Source organism: Ursus arctos, unplaced genomic scaffold (assembly GCF_023065955.2).
Source record: "Ursus arctos isolate Adak ecotype North America unplaced genomic scaffold, UrsArc2.0 scaffold_7, whole genome shotgun sequence".
In the NCBI taxonomy this organism is placed as follows: Eukaryota; Metazoa; Chordata; class Mammalia; order Carnivora; family Ursidae; genus Ursus; species Ursus arctos.
This window is the reverse complement of record NW_026623089.1, coordinates 59,761,138-59,781,279: the sequence shown is the minus strand read 5'-3', so window position 1 is coordinate 59,781,279 and position 20,142 is coordinate 59,761,138. Positions and strand designations below refer to the sequence as shown.

The 20,142-nt window shown below is 36.5% G+C and overlaps 1 protein-coding gene across 5 annotated transcripts in view; it reads right to left on the bottom strand.

Moving 5' to 3' along the window:
* The window catches only part of JMJD1C (jumonji domain containing 1C), a 322,853-nt gene that overhangs the window by 265,484 nt on the left and 37,227 nt on the right, over positions 1-20,142 (bottom strand). For 2 of the 5 annotated variants that reach the window (XM_057308400.1, XM_057308401.1), the window contains exon 1: positions 1,733-20,008. The exons of 1 other annotated variant lie outside the window; for it this stretch is intronic. In XM_057308400.1, coding sequence (XP_057164383.1) covers positions 1,733-1,906 — 174 coding nt within the window. In that variant the 5' untranslated portion in view covers positions 1,907-20,008. Of the gene's footprint in view, positions 1-1,732; positions 20,009-20,142 lie in introns of those variants that run through there. 2 more of the 5 variants (XM_044386106.3, XM_026504300.4) reach the window with 2 other exon arrangements.

Genomic DNA, 20,142 nt, shown 5'->3' with positions numbered 1-20,142 from the left:
TCATTTAAATTTCCATGCAAGAAAGTTTTTAATATATTTAACTTTGACAACTTGACTGTCACGAATGATACTCATAATTTAAAACTGTATTTCCTAATTTTCATTCATCCACTAAAATAAAATACTGTGGAAAACAAAATATCATTCCAGGTTTGCTCTGAAATAATTTTAAAACGCTAAACCATAATCCAACTAGCTTCCACATAAAAGCCAAGACAATATCATATTTCAGTAAGAGGAGGAGAGAGAAATTCAGCACATGCCTTTTACACAAAATAAGTTACTTAATTGCCACAATCTGCACAGTCATTAATATCAGAAACTTTTTAAAGATTTGCTTTTTTTTCTTTCGAGTGAGAATAACCAACCAAATCTTCAAAATTACCTTTATTCTGCTTATTTCCTATTAAAAATACCTATAAGCAAAACAAGCCTATTTTGCAATATCAAGTCAATATTAGTACATGCCCAATGAAACCGTATCATTGACTACAGTCACGAAACGGGTTTACAAAAGCAGTAAGAAACCAAGAAAAATATTAAAATAGATATGCACACTTATAGATAGATATTAAAGTGAATTTGGGAATGCAAACTCGCAGATATACAAAAGGAAAGAAAATATTACCGTTTGAAGTTTTCAGTAAAAAATTAAATACCCCAGGGCAATACCAATAAATTTCATGGATTATGTACCTGCAAATCAACGTTGCCAAGACTAGTCGATACCTAGCCTCTACTCCGCCCCTTCCAACCTGTCCCCAAGTGAAAATGTGCTTGAAACACTATCAGAGCATATCCCGTCTCAAAATGGTGCACATTCCTACATTATTGAAAAAAAAAATACTGGCAGAATCATATGAAAGGAAAAGTAAGGAAAGAAAAAGACACTTAAGGTTTGGCAGGGCATAATATTTTAATTATAATACTTCTTGCTTCATTTAAAATTGTATAAAACCCAGGATGATTTTTTCAAAACACTATCCAGTTTCTTAAAAACCACAACCCCACAGAAAAAAACAAATGGAAGGAAGGAAGGAAGGAAGGAAGGAAGGAAGGAAGGAAAGAAGGAAGGAGTGGGTGGGTTAATTTCCATGACCCTCCTAATCAAAAATTTTCATTTTCATCGTTTCCAGTTAGAAATAGAAAGAGGTTGCATCAAGAGGCCACCCCTCACACAGCCCTTGCCTGGAAAATACACACGAATCCCAGGACTGCCTGAAACATCATAGATGTGCCTCTTTTCTTTTCCCCCTCCCCTTCAGCAACCTTACTGCCTAAGTTTTAAGTCTCTAACCCCTGTACTGGTAAGACTTTTTCAAGGAAAGAGATGTTGGTGAAGATGGCCCCCTACAGCCATGAGTGGTCTGTGTTCTGTCCGCCACCCCCACCTGCCCCAGCGGCACTGGCTCACAGCCCCGCCTTTCAGTAAGGTCTCCACGGCCGCAGCGGGGGCGCCGACCCCCTCCCAGACAGCGGCCCAGGGGCCTGGCGGGACCTGTGCCGGAGCCCGGGAGTCCAGCTCCGGCACCGCTCCCACGGGGGAAACTACTCACAAGGAGATAGGAGACCCCAGCAAGGGATGAAGGCGAAGCCGCCGACGGCTCCAAAGAGGGGCGTGACCGCAGCCGGCTGGGCTGTGCGAGGTGCCAGAGGTAACCCAGACAAGGTGCTGCCAGAAACCAGCAATGCGGGCGTGGGCTGGGAGGTTGAGGGGCACTCGCTCTCTTACCGCCAGGTCCGGATTGCGGCTGTCCCTGTGTGACACAGCTCGGATGACCCCCGCTCGCCAGCCCCGCCAGCAGCGTCCACTCTCTCGGCGCTCGGGCCGAGCCTCCTCGCCGACCGCCACGCACAGGAACCGCTTCCCCACCAGTTCCAGACGCGTCTCCACCGCCATAGCCATCACTGCTGAAGCGGCTGCTGCCTCCTCCACTGCGAGGAAACCAGCGAAACCCTGCTCCTACCGGCCGCCCATGCTGAGAAGAGCGGACTGAGGGACCGCGGCAGCCCCGCGCGAACAAGCGAGCGCGGACTCGGGGGCGCACCGGACGCTCTGCCCAGAAGGGCACAGCGACCTCGGTCTCTCACTCCCCCAGACTCCCTGACTAGCAGCCTCTGATTGTAGCTACACACACACACATCCACACACACAAACACGCAAACGCGCGCGGGGGCGCGCGCGCGCACACACACACACACACACACAGAGAAACTGACAGAAATCCCCACCCCCCGTCGCCGTCGGAGGCCCTGAGGCAGCCCCGGCCACTGCCGCCACCTCGCCGTGGACAGTACTACTCCGCCTCCCCAGCCACTGGAAGGCTGCGAGCGCCGTGCGTCTCCTTCCGCCGGCGCGGGCGGGGGCAGGGAGCCGCGGGAAAGGGTCGAAGGAAGCACCACAGACTGAAAGTAGTGCCCGACGACGCTGCCAGGGGGGCTGTGGGACCAGCCAGGCTAAGAAGTAAGGAGAAGGGTGGGAGAAAGGAATGCTTTCCCATGGTAACACCATTAAGAGTATTTGAGGGTCACCTCTCTATTCGCCTCTCCCTCAAAAGGGGAGGAGGGAAGTGAGGCGAAAGTGAAGCGTGCTGGTTCCACCCTGCGTCACAAAATAAACTCCAGGTTAAACCCCGCATCTTCGGAGCGATGTTTTTCAGAACACATAGTACCCGCCACCTGAGTTAGCCCAAGTTTCGCCTGAAACAACAGTCCCAGCAGCAAAACAGAGCAACACTTTCCACTGAAAACAAAGCAGAGCAACACTTTCCACTGAAAACAGTCACTGCAGAACAGTGCACAACTCCAAACGAAAATGAAGAAAACATTCTTTCATCCTTCCTGTTTGCAACAATACTAATTACATGTTTGAACTCTTCAGAAATTTATACCTCGCTACTGCTTTGTTGTAAGAACGTCAAACGCCCAGTTGAGGGCTTCTGTCAATGTCCCTAAAATCTAGTCTCTGTGCCAATTTGAGTACTTTCAGTACTAGCACATACCTCAAACTCACTAGTCATATAAAAACAGGGAAAGGCTCCAGATTCCGTTATTAGAGAATATCGTGGAAAGAAAAGGTTTTTAGCCAATCACAATTCAGTAAAATAAATTATGTTTACTTCCCGTCCAATCACAACAGGACTTTGTAGTCCCTACACATACAGATCTCAAATTTGGAATAATTTACTCATTTGATCCAACCCTCAAATTCTTCTAAATCAAACCTATCTGACACGTGTCAGTGAGCAGTTCAATTTCAGACATACACTATAGTGTTTTTAAAAGATCGTTTTAAAAATCCCAGTCCTGCGTTTTGTTTTGTTTTTCAGGGCCACTAATGATCATAATCAACTCCAAAAATTCTTCTAGCCCAATGAAAACTTATTCTAAATTTTGGTTTCTAAAATAAAATAAATACAATAAACTTTGGTTTCTTAGAGATTTTCCTAAAACTCTACTCCAAAAAAATTACCTTTTTAAAAATTATGATTATTATTAAGAGAGAGGCGGGTGGGGAGGCAGAGAGAGAGGGAGAGAAATAATCTTAAGCAGGTTCCACATCCAGCATGAAGCCAAACCTCCGGCTCATCTCACAACCCAGATTTCACGACCTGAGCCAAAATCAAGAATGGGTCACTTAACAGACTGAGCCACCCAGACACCCCCACCCAAAAATTACCTTTTTAAAGGAGTTTACACTAGTAATCTGATGTTTAAAATAAACTTAACGCTTTAATCTTTCTTAGAACACCGAAGCTGAGTTGTTTGAAGTAGAAAAACATGGCCACTGCAAATAGGTTATAAAAGAAAATTACAAGGAAGACAGATTTTTTTTTAAAGATTTTTATTTATTTATTTGACAGACAGCCAGAGAGAGAGGGAACACAAGCAGGGGGAGTAGGAGAGGAAGAAGGAGGCTCCTAGTGGAGGAGCCTGATGTGGGGCTCGATCCCAGAACGCTGGGGTCATGCCCTGAGCCGAAGGCAGATGCTTAACGACTGAGCCACCCAGGTGCCCCAGAAGACAGATTTTAATCATCATGATCTAATTTTGCTAAAGACCAAATAGGAAATTGTAATAGATAAAGGAAAACCACGTCCAGAAATGCATACTGGCAAGTTGAGAGAAAAATTTAATTTCACTTATGCAATTTTATTTCCAGGTCCACTCTTTTAGTGCATACTTAATCATCTTGAGAACTACAGACAAGAATTTCTAAAATCTCAACTTGAATTAAGGAGCCAGTAAAATAATCTGGTGAAAATAACCTAACATATGGAAGGAGATAAGAATAAGATCTGCATAGATACCAAATTATCAATGATTTGCTTTGTCATCTTGGGCACGACACAATTGTTACGGAAATTGCCTGCGTCCTAGTCTCTGTGATATTCTAGGAGCAAGTGAGAAAATATAGTCACTTAAGAGATGAAAATAACACTCTTATTACATAAATCCCACTCACTAAATTATATATTTGGAGTATTGATTGTCAGGTTGCCTTACATAAAACTGCCACCTGGTTTCAATTTTTATAGGTAAATTTCTAAATGGACTCCTAAGAGCCCTCACTACATGATGAGTGCTATCTTTGGAAGTGCTATGAAAAGCAGGTAAATCCACCAAATCAATCAAAATATTTCAAATGCAAAAGGCAATCTATCTTTATAACCTTTTCAATCAAATGTCTTATATTCTTAGTACTGCATCCCAAATAGTATTCTATGAATCCCCTGATTCTGGCTAATGACTACGGAATACAAAAAAAAAAAAAAAAAAAAAAAAACACAAATTTGTGGATATTTTGCTTTTGGAGAAACTTGCGGTATATATTTTTTTAATGTAGAATAAAAAGGCCTTACAGGACTTTTGTTTGCTTGCTGGCATGTTTTGCTTTTTTTCAAGGATGGTTTATACTGTTTTGTCAGCAAATCACAACTCTAAATAACATGGAATTAAAATAAATTTTAAAGTCAGATTTGAAACCTTAGAATATTTGTTCAATTAGTTCCTTTAAATCCTTTACTTTTAAATCCTTTGCTTTTATAAAGATCCTCAGAAAATGCATTAGTCAATTTTTTTAAAGTTATGGAATTTTTCACTACATAGGCAAAAAGTGACACAAAAGTATTTAAAATGACTAAGTTTACTTACGGAAGCTGAAAAATTAAAAACATAGACTAGACCTTATACTTTTTCCATCCCCATAGGTAATATGTATATTAAATACATATACCCCCTTCAATTCAAGCAAATGTCATACATCAAATATCCTTATATAAAAGACACATTGTAATATTGTTTTCTAAAAATCCACAAAAATTTATTCATAAAAACAATTTGTTTTATTTTTTAAAAAACGTGACCTACAAAGGAAGGAAATGTATTCATTGTAATGATAAGGGTCATAATTACCCACTTAATTATCAATAACTAGTAGTTCATGAAGTTTAGTTTCAATAAGCAAACAGACTACTAGCTATAAATTTTTCACTTTTTGATTTGGTGTAGTTATAGAAAGGGCCAATTATCTACTCTCTTAAATACCAGTATTTTGTGTCACTGTAAGTGTATTATAAACAACATAAAAAAACACGAAGGGATAAAAGTTTAGTGCATGTATCTTATAATAATACTAGCCACCATTTATGGGACACTTACTATGCCTCAGGCACTATCCTAAGTACTTTATACCTGTAATCTTTATTTTAAAGATGAAGGTTTAAAATTAAGTTACCCGCCTAACCATACACATTAAGGGACTGGGATTCAAAATTAGGCCTTATGATTCTGAAGGAGCCTGCATTATGCTAAATTGTCACTTAAAAGAAACATGAAGGTCAGTCACCAAGTTGCCACCTCCTTATTAACACAGGCTATTCATAACTGATTTATTTAGCACTTATATGTTTCACACCCTGCAAGGTTCTAGAGATAGGGCTTCTGTCTTTGAGTAGCTCACAGTATAGGTGGAAAAGACAGACAATAGAAATGCTTCAGTTTGTTTATTAAGTAAGCATCAATAGAATGGCATAAAAGGTTACAATTTTCAAATCTATTATAACTTGGAGGTTTTTATTAATTGTCAAATGTAATGACTGGTTTGGGTTATGAGGTCTTAGACTTTATATACAGGCACATCTAGGAACTGTTAAAGTCAATATTACAATGAAGGAAGCCAGGGTAATGTGTTTAATAAAGTACTTCTTCGAGGTGTGAAAAATAAATAAAGTTTTAAAAATCAAAAATAAGAATAAAAAAATAAAGGAAGCCAAAAATTTCAACAGAATTATGCAAGTGGAAGACCAAGAATAGAATGGAAATAAGTTTATGATACTGTGTTTATCACTAAACCTTAAATAACTTCCATTTAAGTATTTCCCTAAACACTTAAACTGAATTCCTAAACACTTATTTAAACTGAATTTCTTGATCACATTTATGATAATGATAACATAACTCAAATGTCACTTCCTAAAGAAAGCCATCTCTGATTCCCAGCCTTAGACTATGGATTTTCAGAACATTCCCGATTTGTCTTAGTGCTTATCACAACTGTATTTATACCAATTATTGTGTAATTGTTTTATATTTGTCTCCCTTGGTAGAGTATAAGCTCCATTAAAGGCAAGAACAATGTATCTTTTCCACAACTATACTTCCAGTATCAACTAAGCTTTGTGCAAAGTAGATACTCCATAAATGGCATCAAATCAATGAACAAATATAACAAAATGTACCTTTTTATAAATCCAACCAAATTAAGAGGAACTTAGAATCTCTAAATCAAGACTCATAAAGGAGTTCTTGTTCTTCCTACAGAGTTATTCACTGCCTTTAAAATAATGGCTTTTACACATTATTTCATTTCATTATGGAGATACAACATAAAGCCATCATAGAACCTGGGCTTCCCAGGAAAGCACAGTTGTTCCTGGGGATCATTTCTAAAGAACAGACACAGAGAAAGAGTTACAATTCACAAGAAAAACATTCATCTTGTTACCAAATGACCAATCTGATGCAAACCCAAAAATGATCCTATGAATACATATATATCCAAAACATTAGTCTATTCTTAGTATTCTAAAGAGAACAGTCTCCAATAATGTCTTTGATGAAGCCAACATACAAACATAATTTCCTCAGTGTCCTCCTGATGCCATGTGGAATGAACCGGATAGAAAATGAAGAAAGGGAGGTAGAAAGGAGGACAGGAAGGAGAGAGAAAAGCAATCTCCATTTGGCCTTTTAATTGTGTGCTGTCTACATTTGTTACCCAGTTTTCAATTTACATTCTGACTGCACAGGAACCTACCACTTCTTTTCAACATTTTCTATTAAAAATGAAACTTTAGGGACACCTGGGTGGCACAGTCCATTAAGTGCCCGGCTCTTGATTTCGGCTCAGGTCATGATCTCAGGGTCGTGGGAGTGAGCCCCACATCAGGCTCCACGCTCAGCATGGAGTCTGCTTGGGATTCTTTCCCTCTCCCTCTGCCCCTCCAGCTCATGCTCTCTCTCTCTCTCTCAAATAAATAAATAAATAAATCTTTAAAAAGAAAGAAACTTTAAATCCGATTTTTAATTTAAAAAAATTTTAAATTTAAAAAGAATGCACATAACATTGGAATTTTCCTAATCTGCTGAATGAAGAGCTACAAGAAAGAAGGAATGAACAGCTGCCATTGAGCATTCAGCAAGGTCTTCCCAGAGTGTCCCACAGAACTTCTTGTTTTTTCATCATCCCTCTCATAAATGCTTCAACTATTAACTACTATTAAAACATGCTACATGGCAGTCTGCATTTTGCATCTTCAACTGTTATATTAGCTCTTTTATGTATAAACAGGTTATTAGGTTCCTAAAGGGTTATGTTCCTATTGTTCTCATAAGATTTCACTGAGCTACATGTAGCAGAGCTTAAAGTCCTAAAGAATGCTTCTGTTCATGTCCATGAAAATTAATTAAGGAAAAGAGCTTCTATACTTACATTTAAAGCTATAAATGAGAGAAAGTCAAAGTAAAATCAAAGCTAAAAATACTGACCAAAACCTCAGCATGCTATCTATACTCTATCAATGTTCTTCCCCAAAGATGCAGCTAGATTCTACATAATGAAGGAACTTGATGATCAAGAACACACAGCTCTGAGGCACATTTCTCAAATTATGGCATCTGGCTTCAAAGAAACCAAAACAAAACAAGACCCAGCAGTAAAACATAGGGAATCTTTAGTCATTCTTTTCTTTGGCACATTCTAGAAAAAGCCACATGATTACATATAATAAGATTTATAACATACTACAAAACATAAATATGCGGTAAAAATAAATTACTCCATATAAAGGAAAGCACTGTCTTCTAGCTCCACATAATGCTTCACTACTACAGATTATTTATTTATTCAATTAAAAAGAGTGTATAAAATAGTGTTCCAATTCCAAGTCCTGTGTTCACAGAAGCTCACAGGAAGGGAGGCCTTAGAATTTTCCCTTAAAATCACAACTGACACATATGAAAACCAGACCTCAAAAAAAAGACCTTAGCTACAAACTTAAAATTGAAATCAACATCCCCCAAACATTCTGCTACTCCAGGGCACATTTTTATATTACCTAAAATTAAATGGCCAAGAGAAATACTCAAAAGGCTAACCAACTTCACTTTTCACAAAATACACAAACAGGTTAAAACTGGTCAATTCCCATTCCATATAGCCCTTTACAAATGGATGTTTTAAGATGTATATCCCAAATGTAGCAAATTAGAAATTAGCAGTCATACAATATAGTATAATCAAAGAGCAGGAGTCAAACAAGTCTAGGTTACTTCTACCACTAAATTGGGGCAAACCGCTTTGCTTCTCTAGGAATAATATATAACACGCAGAGGCTGATATAATCTTTAAAGTTCCTGAAAGCTTGCAATTAAGACTTCTGAATAATTCATCAAGTAGCAAAGTGTCCTCTCCTGTCACATGGTAGTTTCAAAGCTGAAAAATGATGAAGGATTGACAAGAGTAATCTTGCTTTAGGAAAACAAATGTGTTTAGCCAGAAAGGTTCTATCTCAAAGGTCTCACAGAAGATAAATATATCGATCATTAATACATACATACAAAGTACAGGCCAAAGGACTTCCCAATTAAACAACAATTTTTTTTTAAAGATTTTCTTTATTTATGTGACAGAGAGACAGGCAGCAAGAGAGGGAACACAGCAGGGGAGAGGGAGAGGAAGAAGCAGGCTCCCAGCCGGATGTGGGACTCGATCCTGGAACGCCAGGATCACGCCCTGAGCCAAAGGCAGACGCTTAACGACTGCACTACCCAGGCGCCCCAAACAACAATTTTTAAACAGCACTGTAGAATTGCTTCTTTTGTCTGCTCTCCAAATTTGCTCTTAAAGCTATCATATTAATCTATCAGAACTAACTTCAAATGGAGGAATTTTTGAGATGCTCTGCATTACAAATAAGCTTTATATCTGAAACCTTTACCTTGCATGCCTTTATATTCTATTTATAATACTAATTGTCCTTTTTTTCAACTATTCTAATTGCAAAAATTATCTTAAATCAATCGTTTCATTTGATTTTATATCTAAACTTGCATGGATGTTTATGTCCCCACTTGCAATTTGCTTTTAATATTCATAAGTTTAAAATTTTTATACAAATACGCTAGTATCTTTAAAGGACAGAAATACCCTGGCCCCAAACAATAGAGGTCTACTATTAGTGGGGGAAAAGTGGGATTACTAGATTACTAGATTACAGAACCTGGCTATGATTAATGTGGGACAAAAGAAATGCCCCATGCCCACCACCACAAGGCAAATCAGCTTCCAGTACAGAGAAAACACAAAACAGCAGAGAGAGAGCCTCTCCAAAGTACAGATATACCAGTAAGGCCTAAGGATATAAGTGGAATAAAAAACACTGAGTTAAAACTTTTCAGCAAATCAACCCCAACCCTTAAGCACAAAGTGATGATAGAAGTATTTAAAATTGACGATGCACTGAATGTAACCAAAGCAAGAAAAAAAAACCACATAAACCCAATCAAAACTCCAGGAAAGACTGATTCAACCCCATGCACAAACAACTAAAACAACTTAGCAGAACAAGAATCATACCCATTTCTTAACATAAATCCTATATACTTCAATCTCTACTATCCTGCAAATGATGGCTGGCATTCAATCAAAAAGTATAAGCCTGGCCAGAGGGGTGATTTGGTAATCTACCTTCACCGTCCCAAAATTATAAGCTACACAAAATCTCAAGGGCAAACAAATCAGTGAGGAGACAAAATAGTCAACAGAAGCAGAATTAGATATAACTAAAATGTTAGAACTATCAGCCAATGAACTAAAATAATTATTAGTAATGATGAAGGATCAAATGGAACATGCAAACAATAGGTATATTTAGATGGCAAATATCACAGAAACTATAAGAGTTGAATAGAAAAGCTAAAAGAGTCAATCTGAACTGCTAAAGAATGAGAAATGCAGTACAAAATTTTAAAAAGCCTTTAACATGTTCAGCAACAGACTTGACACAGCTGAGGAAAGAATCAATGAACTTGAAAACAGGTCAAGAGAGATTATCAAAGCTGAAACTAGACAGGAAAAAGAGTGGGAAAAAATCTACACCAACAGAACAGCAGGGAACAGTTTACAACTCATTTTATGAGGCAAGCATTATCCTGAAAACAAAATCAGACAAAGAAATCACATGAAAAAAACTACTATAGATTCTTATCCTTCACAGATGCAAAAATCCTCAACAAAATATTAGCAAATGAAATTCAGTAACTTGGAAAAAAGATAAAATACCACAACCAATAGGGATTTATACCAAGAATACAAGTTGATTCAACATTAAAAGATCAATCAGTATAATTCAACAGGTCAACAAACTAAAGGAAAAAAATATGATGGCATAAACAAATGCAAAAACTAAGCATTTAAAAAAATCTAACCCCTATTCATGATAAACTTCTCAGCACATCAGGAATAGAGGGGCACTTATACAACCTGATGAAGTGCATTTACTAAAAACTTACTGCTAACATCATAGCTAATAATAAAAGACTAAATATTGTCCTCATCACTCCTATTCAATAACACATTCAAGATCTAGAAAGTGCAATAAGACAAGAAAAAAAGAAATAAAAGGCATACAGATTGAAAAGGAAAAAATAAACCTGCTTGTATTCACAAATAGCATGACTGTCTATGTCGATTCACAAAGAATCTTCAAAAAAAGCTCCTAAGAGCTAATAAGTGAGTTTAGCAAGGTTGAAAGGTAAAAGATCACTATATAAACATCAATTATATCTCTATAGACTAGGGGAAAAAAAGGAAAATCCAAACTTAAAAACAGTACTATTTATAATAGAGCCAAAAAACATAAAAATATGCACAAATGTAATAAAATATATGCAAGATCTCTATGCTGAAAATTACAAGTACTGATGAATGAAGACTAAATAAGTGGACTGATATACCACGAGTGTGTATTTGAAGACTCAGTTCTCCCCAAATTCATCTACAAATTCAAAGTAATCTCAATCAAAAGAACAATTTTTTTTATGTTGACATCAATAAGTCGATTCTAAAATCAACAAAGTAAGTAAGGCAAAGTAACTGGAACAGCCAAGACAATTTTAAAAAGAAAAAATTGGAAGACTCAAACTATCTTATCTCAGGACTACCCTATAAAGATACATTAATCAACTCAGCATGACATCAGCAAAAGAGTAAACAGATGAATAGAAAAAAATAAAGAGTCCAGAAATAGACCCATACATATATGGACAACTGATTCTGACAAAAGTAAAAATGCAATTCAGTGGAGAAAGGATGGCCCCATCAACAAGTGGTTCTAGAACAATTAGATATCTACATGCCCCCCAAAATATCTCACCATATACTAAAATTAACTCAAAATGATAGACCTAAATGTAAAATATAAAACTAAAAAAGTTTTAGAAGAAAACAAAAAACTTTTCATAACACCAGGTTAGGCAAAGATTTTTAAAAATCCATAAAATTTATAAAATTAAAAATTAAACATTAAAATTAAAAACTCCTCTCCAAAGGTTACAGACTGGGAGAAAATATTTGCAAAATACTTATCTGATAAAAGACTGGTATCCAGATTATTTAGAGTTCTCTCAAAACTAATAAAAAAAAATTTTAACAGGCAAAAGATTTGAACAGACACTTCATCAAGTAAGATATATGAATGGCATAATAAGCACATGATGTCTGGCTGTCCCACTTAAAGTGATGTTCATATTGGTTACTGTATTCAAGTGTTGCCAGCCTGATTCACTCAATGATCATTCTCCATTATATTTACTTACGGGTTGACCAAATGGGATTTGCTAATTCTATCATTCCATCTGCATTTATTATCTGGAATTCTTCTAAAAAAGACTCTCCCTAATTAACTATTTGGTTGTCTTACAATACAGTTTACACAGAAAAAACTGCATAAATTCTTGATTCTTTTCTATTTATAAATTCTCAAAATAATGAATTGGTGATCTAGCACCTTCCAAAGTTATTATATCTATACTTTATTACTATCAATTTCTTTTTGTCCTTCTAACTTTTAAGTTGTGCTATCTTGCAGAAGGAAATAAACATGGTGATAATATATTCGGAATTCTTTGGACAGATTCCTGAATGCTAATGTGAAGTACTGTGAACTTTAACACTGAAAAGATGTACTGAGTAATTTTTAACAAAAATAGGGCCTCTTTCAGAGACTATTAGCAGCATCAAGAAAACCAAAGCAATTTGGAAGGTGTGTCCTAGACTTTTTTTTTTTTTTTTTTTAAATTTCAAAACACTCCTCCTCACTGCCCTAAAAACTTCTTGAAAATCTTTTGGATATCTTTGTCATAAAGCATGGAGGGATATATGGGAAGTCAACAAGAACACTATAGGCATATGGTAGGTAGAAAAACTGTAAAGGCAACATAATAAAATATCTCAATCCATAGGTGAAAGTCATATGTGAGAAACAAAATTTGCTTCCCTAGAATTACCTTTTTTTTTTTTTAAGATTTTATTTATTTATTTGACAGAGACAGAGAGAGAGACAGCCAGTGAGAGAGGAAACACAAGCAGGGGGAGTGGGAGAGAAAGAAGCAGGCTTCCAGTGGAGGAGCCTGATGTGGGGCTTGATCCCAGAACACTGGGATCACGCCCTGAGCCAAAGGCAGACGCTTAACAACTGCGCCACCCAGGCGCCCCTAAAATTACCTTCTGAAAGTCAAAAGCATCTTGTGATTCTAAATCACAGGGCATCTATACCTCCCTTAACTGACTAGGAAAGCAGAAATGTACGTGATACATACAACTAAGTATAATACAACATGGCAAGTGTTATAAAGCAGTATAATTAGATCCCCCTGGAACACCTGAGTTAAGCAATTGTATACGAACAGTTTAAGAATGTTTCCCAGGGAAGATGACATCTAGGTTATGTTTTGAAAGTTAAAAAGCATTTTTGTGGAAAGGTAAAAAGAAAAAAGATTTCAAGGCAGAAAAAATACCGCAAAAGATGACACTGGTGTTTAGAAATATGGGTTGCATCTAGGGGATAATCAAGTTGTGTGGTGTAAGTCACATATATAGTCAGAGGCCACTATAAATGAAGCCACTATTTCCTATGCTACTAGCACATTATGTATGTTACAGTATGTTGCCCACACTTTGTCTTTAAAGCAATTAGAGACACAGTATATACATTTTTAAGCCAAGTGATAGGATCAGATTTGGTTTTTAGAGAAATAAACCTACTAATAATGTGAAGAATAAAAGAGGAAAGACAACAGAAACGGGACGACCAAGTAGAGAACACTATTTTAATATCTAACACAATGACTGTGAAAAGGAATGAGTCAGGAGGTGAGGGGGCTGGACAAATTAAGAACCAGAGCAGACATGGAACTAGCAGGGTTTACTCAATGTAACTAACCAAAAATGAACTGCAGATTTCTACTTTGGGGTATTAAGACAAAGAGGATCCCAGTAACCAAAAAGATAAAAGATTTTTTAGAAGACTATATAGTATCAATGGTTTCATTCCAGTAGTAGGATTACCAGATCTTGTTGCTGTTATTGTTCTTCTTCTTCTTCCTACTTTTCCAGATCTTCCAAACACAGGACTGTGGAAAAGTACTATGAAAAAATGAGTATCTGTTTCTTAGACGATTTAAAAAATCATCTTAAAAAACAGTTTTATTCTAGAGGCTGTCTAATCATACAGCATTTTTCTATGGCCAATATAAAAGTTCTGATCAAGCTAGGAAGGAGTCAAATTTAATCGAGAAGTAAAATACAGAGCCCATCTTCTGAAGCAAGACCCCAACTGCGTATATTCAATGCAGGCAACAACGAATCCTTCAGAAACAGCCTAATATGTAGTTTTACAAGCCAGGACAACTCAAAAGCCTAGCACACTAGCGCTGAAAGCTGTGAACACAATGGTTATGCAATAAATGCATTCAACCTTCCTTCAGTACATATTATTGATGATCTTAAAATATAATTACATAACAGTAATAATTATTCCTTATAGACAGTTTGAATGCCTATAGAAAGAAGCACCATTAACACTTCTGGTTCAAAGTGGGTGTTTCTTTTACCCTACATTCCTGATATACTACTCAATAAAAAATGGATGGATGGAAAATGAGAAAGCCCAGGACCACCATGGCTACCAGTGTGTGTGTGTGTGTGTGTGTGTGTATATATATTTTTTTTTTTTTAAGTTCCTTTTTTTTCTGAGTCTTACCAACAGTCCTTTCCTTGCTTTCATTCTATATATCACAGGATATTAATTTTCAAGGGTAGAAATGGTAAACATTTTCATCATCCAGCCCGTAATTCATATTTATATGTTAGAGAAATTATGTTTACTATAACCACATTGTAAACTCATAATAATAAAAGGCTCACATTTATAAATTTTACAAATGCCGTTCATATGCTGACACATTAGAAAATTATTTTAAACATCACTATATACTGAATCCTCAAATGTTTTATTAAATTCAATATATTCACCAAGAAGGGGACCTGGGTGCCTCAGTAAGTTAAGCATCCGACTCTTGATTGTGGCTCAGGTCATGATCTTAGGGTCCTGAGATCGAGCCCCTGCGTCTAGCTCCCCACTGGATGTGGAGCCTGCTTAACATTCTCTCTCTCGGGGTGCCTGGGTGGCTCAGTTGTTAAGTGTCTGCTTTCGGCTCAGGGCGTGATTTCAGGGTCCTGGGATCTAGCCCTGCATCAGGCTCCCAGCGGAGCAGGGAGGATGCTTCTTCCTCTCCCACTCCCCCTGCTTGTGTTCCCTCTCTCGCTGGTTGTCTCTCTCTCTCTGTCAAATAAATAAATTAAAAAATCTTAAAAAAAAAAAAAAAAGATTCTCTCTCTCCCTTTCCTTCTACCCTTTCCTGCTGGCTCATGTACTCACTCGCTTGCTCTCTCAAAAAATTTAAAAATTAAAAATAAATAAATAAAAGCAATATATTCACTGAGAAACTATAAGCGTTTCTCTTAGGGACTACACAGGATTTCCTTGATTATAGGTATAGTTAGAAATAGTATGAAGCCTTTTTCTAAACTAATAGTTGATAAATAGCGTAAAATGGAACCGTTTTTAATCTTACTTTAGAAAATTTATATCTTAGGATTTGAAAAAAATTAAGATACCTTAATTTTATTTTATTTTAATGTTTTAAGATACCTCAATTTTAAAGTTGGATTTGAGAAATTTTCATTTGGAAATTACCCTGCTAGAAATGTCCAAACTCATATTTATTACAACTAATATGTCTACTGGATAGCATTTATGTTTTAAAACAATAGGCATATTTCCTTTTAAAAATACACTGAATTTTTTTTTGCTTTTTTTCCTTTTAAAAACACAAGCAGTACTCAAACTAGTCTTTTTTAATTCTGCAGCTTTGAGAATTCACTTAGAAGCTTCATTTAACAAAAGACATTTCTGAAATAAACCCTAGTCAATTACAGATTATCCATATAGGGTTTATTAACTCTGTATATTTCTGGTGTTTTCTCTGCCACCCAGGACATTTTTAGACCTTTTTCACAGCCTCACTTAGTAACAGAAACAGTTCTCTTAGAAATAAATTAATCTCCAGTTTATTAAGACCATTTTAGGGATAGAGCAAAGGTAAAAATTAGTAGACAAACAAAACCAAAAAACAAAGTAGTAAAATATATGAGGGGAGGAGGAGACAAACAAACTGGAAAGACATATGTGGAAAAGAAAAACCTAAATCAGAGAGAGAATCATGAAGTTTTCCTTGGATAAAAGACTATGAAGATAAAGAAAAACTCTAAATTTCCATTCTTTCACATTCTAATCTAGATATATAAACTGATAGAATACATTCCAATGCCACAAGTACATTTTTAAATTACAAGCCTTTCAAGGGTTTTTGGCTATACAGTTGATCCTTGAACAGTGCAGGTTTGAACTGTGCAGATCCACTTATACATGGATTTTTTTCAATAAATGCAGTATAGTATTATAAATATATTTTCTCTTATGATTTTTCTCTTACTTCACTGTAAGAATACAGTATATAATATATACAACATACAAATATATGTTAATTGACTGTTTATGTTACCGATGAGGCTCCGGTCAAGAACAGGCTAATTAATAGTAGTTAAGTTTTTGGGGAATCAAAAATTATAGCAGATTTTCAAATGCATAGGTAGATATTCCTAACCCCTGCATTGTTCAAGGGTCAACTGTATACTGATCTAGTCTAGAGAGATGTAATTATTCAGAAAATATTTTAACGTTCTGGGCTGACAAGTCAATATAACATAACATAGGGGTTAAGAGAGAAAACTCGAGCTAAATTCTCTAAATTCTAATCCCTGCTCCACCATTTACTAGCTGTATGACCTTGGGCAAATAACTTGATCTCTCTGTGCCCCAATTTATCATCTGTAAATGGAAATGATAATAGTCCCCATATAAAGAACTTGCTGTGAAGATCCAATGAGTGAATACATGCTACATGCTTAGAATAGAGTTGTACAAAGGAAGCATTCAGTAAGTACTGGCTATTGCCAAGAAAGGACAGTAACACCCCATTTGTTTATTCTTCCAATGCTTCCAATTAAAAAAAAATTAAATTCCTAATTACCATACATGGTTGCTCTAATCCAGCTGTGATGATTTTGTAAAGTCTCAAATTCTCTAGTTTATGTAACTATTTTCATAAATAAACTCATCTCAAATTATAGTAACCATAAAATCTTAAGTAAAAGAACTATAAATCAACAAAAATCATCTTTAAAATGGGTCAGTTGGACTGTTTCTTACTATTCCTCATGAAGACAAGTGATTACCTAAGAAATTTGCTAGTTTAATTCCTCCATGAAAACTAACACAATTTAAAGAAGGTAAATCACTATTTCAGTTACAAATAAAGCATGAAACACTGAAACAATACAGTCATTTCTACAAAGTATTCACAAAACACATCCTCATGTTAGCTCCCAGGTAAGCTGATGCCTAAGTCTAGATAAAGGCTTCAGCCTCGGCACTATTGATGTTTTGTGACAGATAATTCTTTAGGGAGGAGGCACTGTCCTGGGTGTTATAGGATGTTTTAGCAGCATCCCTAGCCTTGACCCACTAGATGAGAGTATCATCTTCCCTTCTCAACCCTTTACTCCCCCATCCCCTTGTAACAATGTCTGAAGACATTATCAAACGACTCCTGCAGGGCAAAATTGCTCCTAGTTGCTCTAGATTGTGAGAAAAGTTATTTTAGTTTTAACAAACAGGGGTTATAATAACAACCAGGTTTTCCCCACCACCCTCCCCCCCCCCCTTTTGGGGCTATTCCTTGATAACATCACAAAAAAGATGGATTATCTACCGACAACGAATTTTACGATCTCGATAATAATTGCAAATAGGACTGCAGCTGGTGTCTATTTTACACTTACTTGATTTTCTGCAGAAACCAAAAGGATGTAATTCTTCTTTAATACATTTTTCAAAACTATGATTCATTTAAAATTTTCCCCTTAGGCATTAGGATTGGAAATGTTAATTATATCTATCTTTTAAACCAGACACATTACGTTGCCAATCACAAGCACAGTATTTCAGCAAAGGAAAGGCTAAGACTTATCAGCATGTGAGATCTATTAAGTCTGTGATAGGCATTTAACATGTATTACCTCATTTAGTCCTAAAAATATTCTTTAGCGGCATTAATGTCTCCAATTTTTAAGAAGAGGAAACTGAGGTTAAGAAAGAATTACATCACTAAGTCATGCTGCTAGTGACATAATCAGGACTGGATTGCAAGTCACCACCACCATTGTTCACATGCTCTATACCAGAAAGAATGATCCTACCAACCTGCACTTCAAAACAATCAATGGATGAGATAGTACTGCTTTTCCTCACTGAAAAATTTTTGAATATACAACTTTCAGTGTATCTAACTTTTCTAAATGAACAGTACCTTTTTCTTAATATTTAGTACCCTTCTCCTCAAAACAAGCACAGCACTTAATTGAATCTCATAGTGGCCTTTGTAATAGAAGAATTTGTAGTTGAGTAAGATTTTATGGGAAAATAGGGTTGAAAAACGTAAGCTCTGGATCAAAACAATGAAAGCAATGACAATCTTATTTTTATATTTATTTGTAACATACTGATATACATAATGGCAAGAATAAAAAAATCCATACCAACTTGTATATCTAAAATTGATAATAGTGATTACTATGCATTTAATTTGTATTGACCTTTGATTTGGAGATAATAATGACATATTTCCTACAACAGCCAGATTTGTGGTAAAAATAGAGGAAACAAAAGAAACGAGTTTCCTCAGTTTTCCCGGCGCCACTACTAGAAGGCCTTGAGGATCCTCAGTATACTAGGACAAAGCTAAGGTTCAGGCTGCTCTCCTCTCCCCTTATTCTTTGGAAGGATGAGTCAGGATCTGACATGAGAGGTTTGTTTAAAAAAAAAAAAAAACTACTCAGAATTAGCTCATCTTTGCACAAATTAAAAAGAAAAATCCAGGAATAGAAGAATATCCTCTAAAGGGATAATAAAAACACTAGCCTCATGAGGATTAAGTGAAATAATTTATGTAAAACAACTAGCACAGTGCCAGGCACAAAGTAAATGCTCAGGAAATGTTATGTATTTGTCATTTTTATTGTTGTTAAAAGGAAATGTTAGTATAAAGACTTTTAAAACACAGAGGAGGGGCGCCTGGGTGGCTCAGTCAGTTAAGTGTCTGCCTTCGGCTCAGGTCATGATTCCAGGGTCCTGGGATTGAGCCCCACATCAGGCCCCCTACTCTGCAGGGAGTCTGCTTCTCCTTCTGCCTCTCCCCCTGGCTTGTACTCTCTCTCTCTTGCTCACTCTCTCTCTCTAATAAATAAAGTGCCCAAGGCACTTCCTGAAATTTCTGTGCTCTCCCCTTTCCACTTGTTCTTTCAAAATCCCCTTGTTTGGTGTTACCCTCAAATAATACAAATTTTTCTTACAACCTTATTTTACCTCACAAATCTTTATTTGGTTATTTTTTTAAACTTAGGTTCAGTTTTTTGTTTGTTTTTAAGATTTTAATTTACTTATTTGTCAGAGAGAGAGAGCACAAGCAGGGGAGAGGCAGGCTGAGGGAGAAGGAGGCTCCCAGCTGAACAGAGGGCCATGTGGGACTCGATTCCAGGACCCTGGAATCATGACCTGAGTCAAAGACAGACGCTTAACCAACTGAGTCACCCAGGCGTCCCACATCACAAATCTTTAAACAGAACAAAATAGTAGCAGGGGAAAAAAAAAAAGGTTATCTGCTCTCCCTTTCTCAAGGTCAATGTCTTTCTCTTTCTGAGCCTGTGACAAATGTAGAATAATGAGGAGCAACATCTTATCCTAGAAATAAAATTTCACAATTGACAAAAAGATATTATAAATATATCCAAATTTACTCAAATTTCAAATTATGAGATCTCATATTTAGAAAAACATCACTGTGCACGTCTTACTTCCATAACTGGACCAGAAGCATTTTGAAAGCAGTGATGAGGACCTT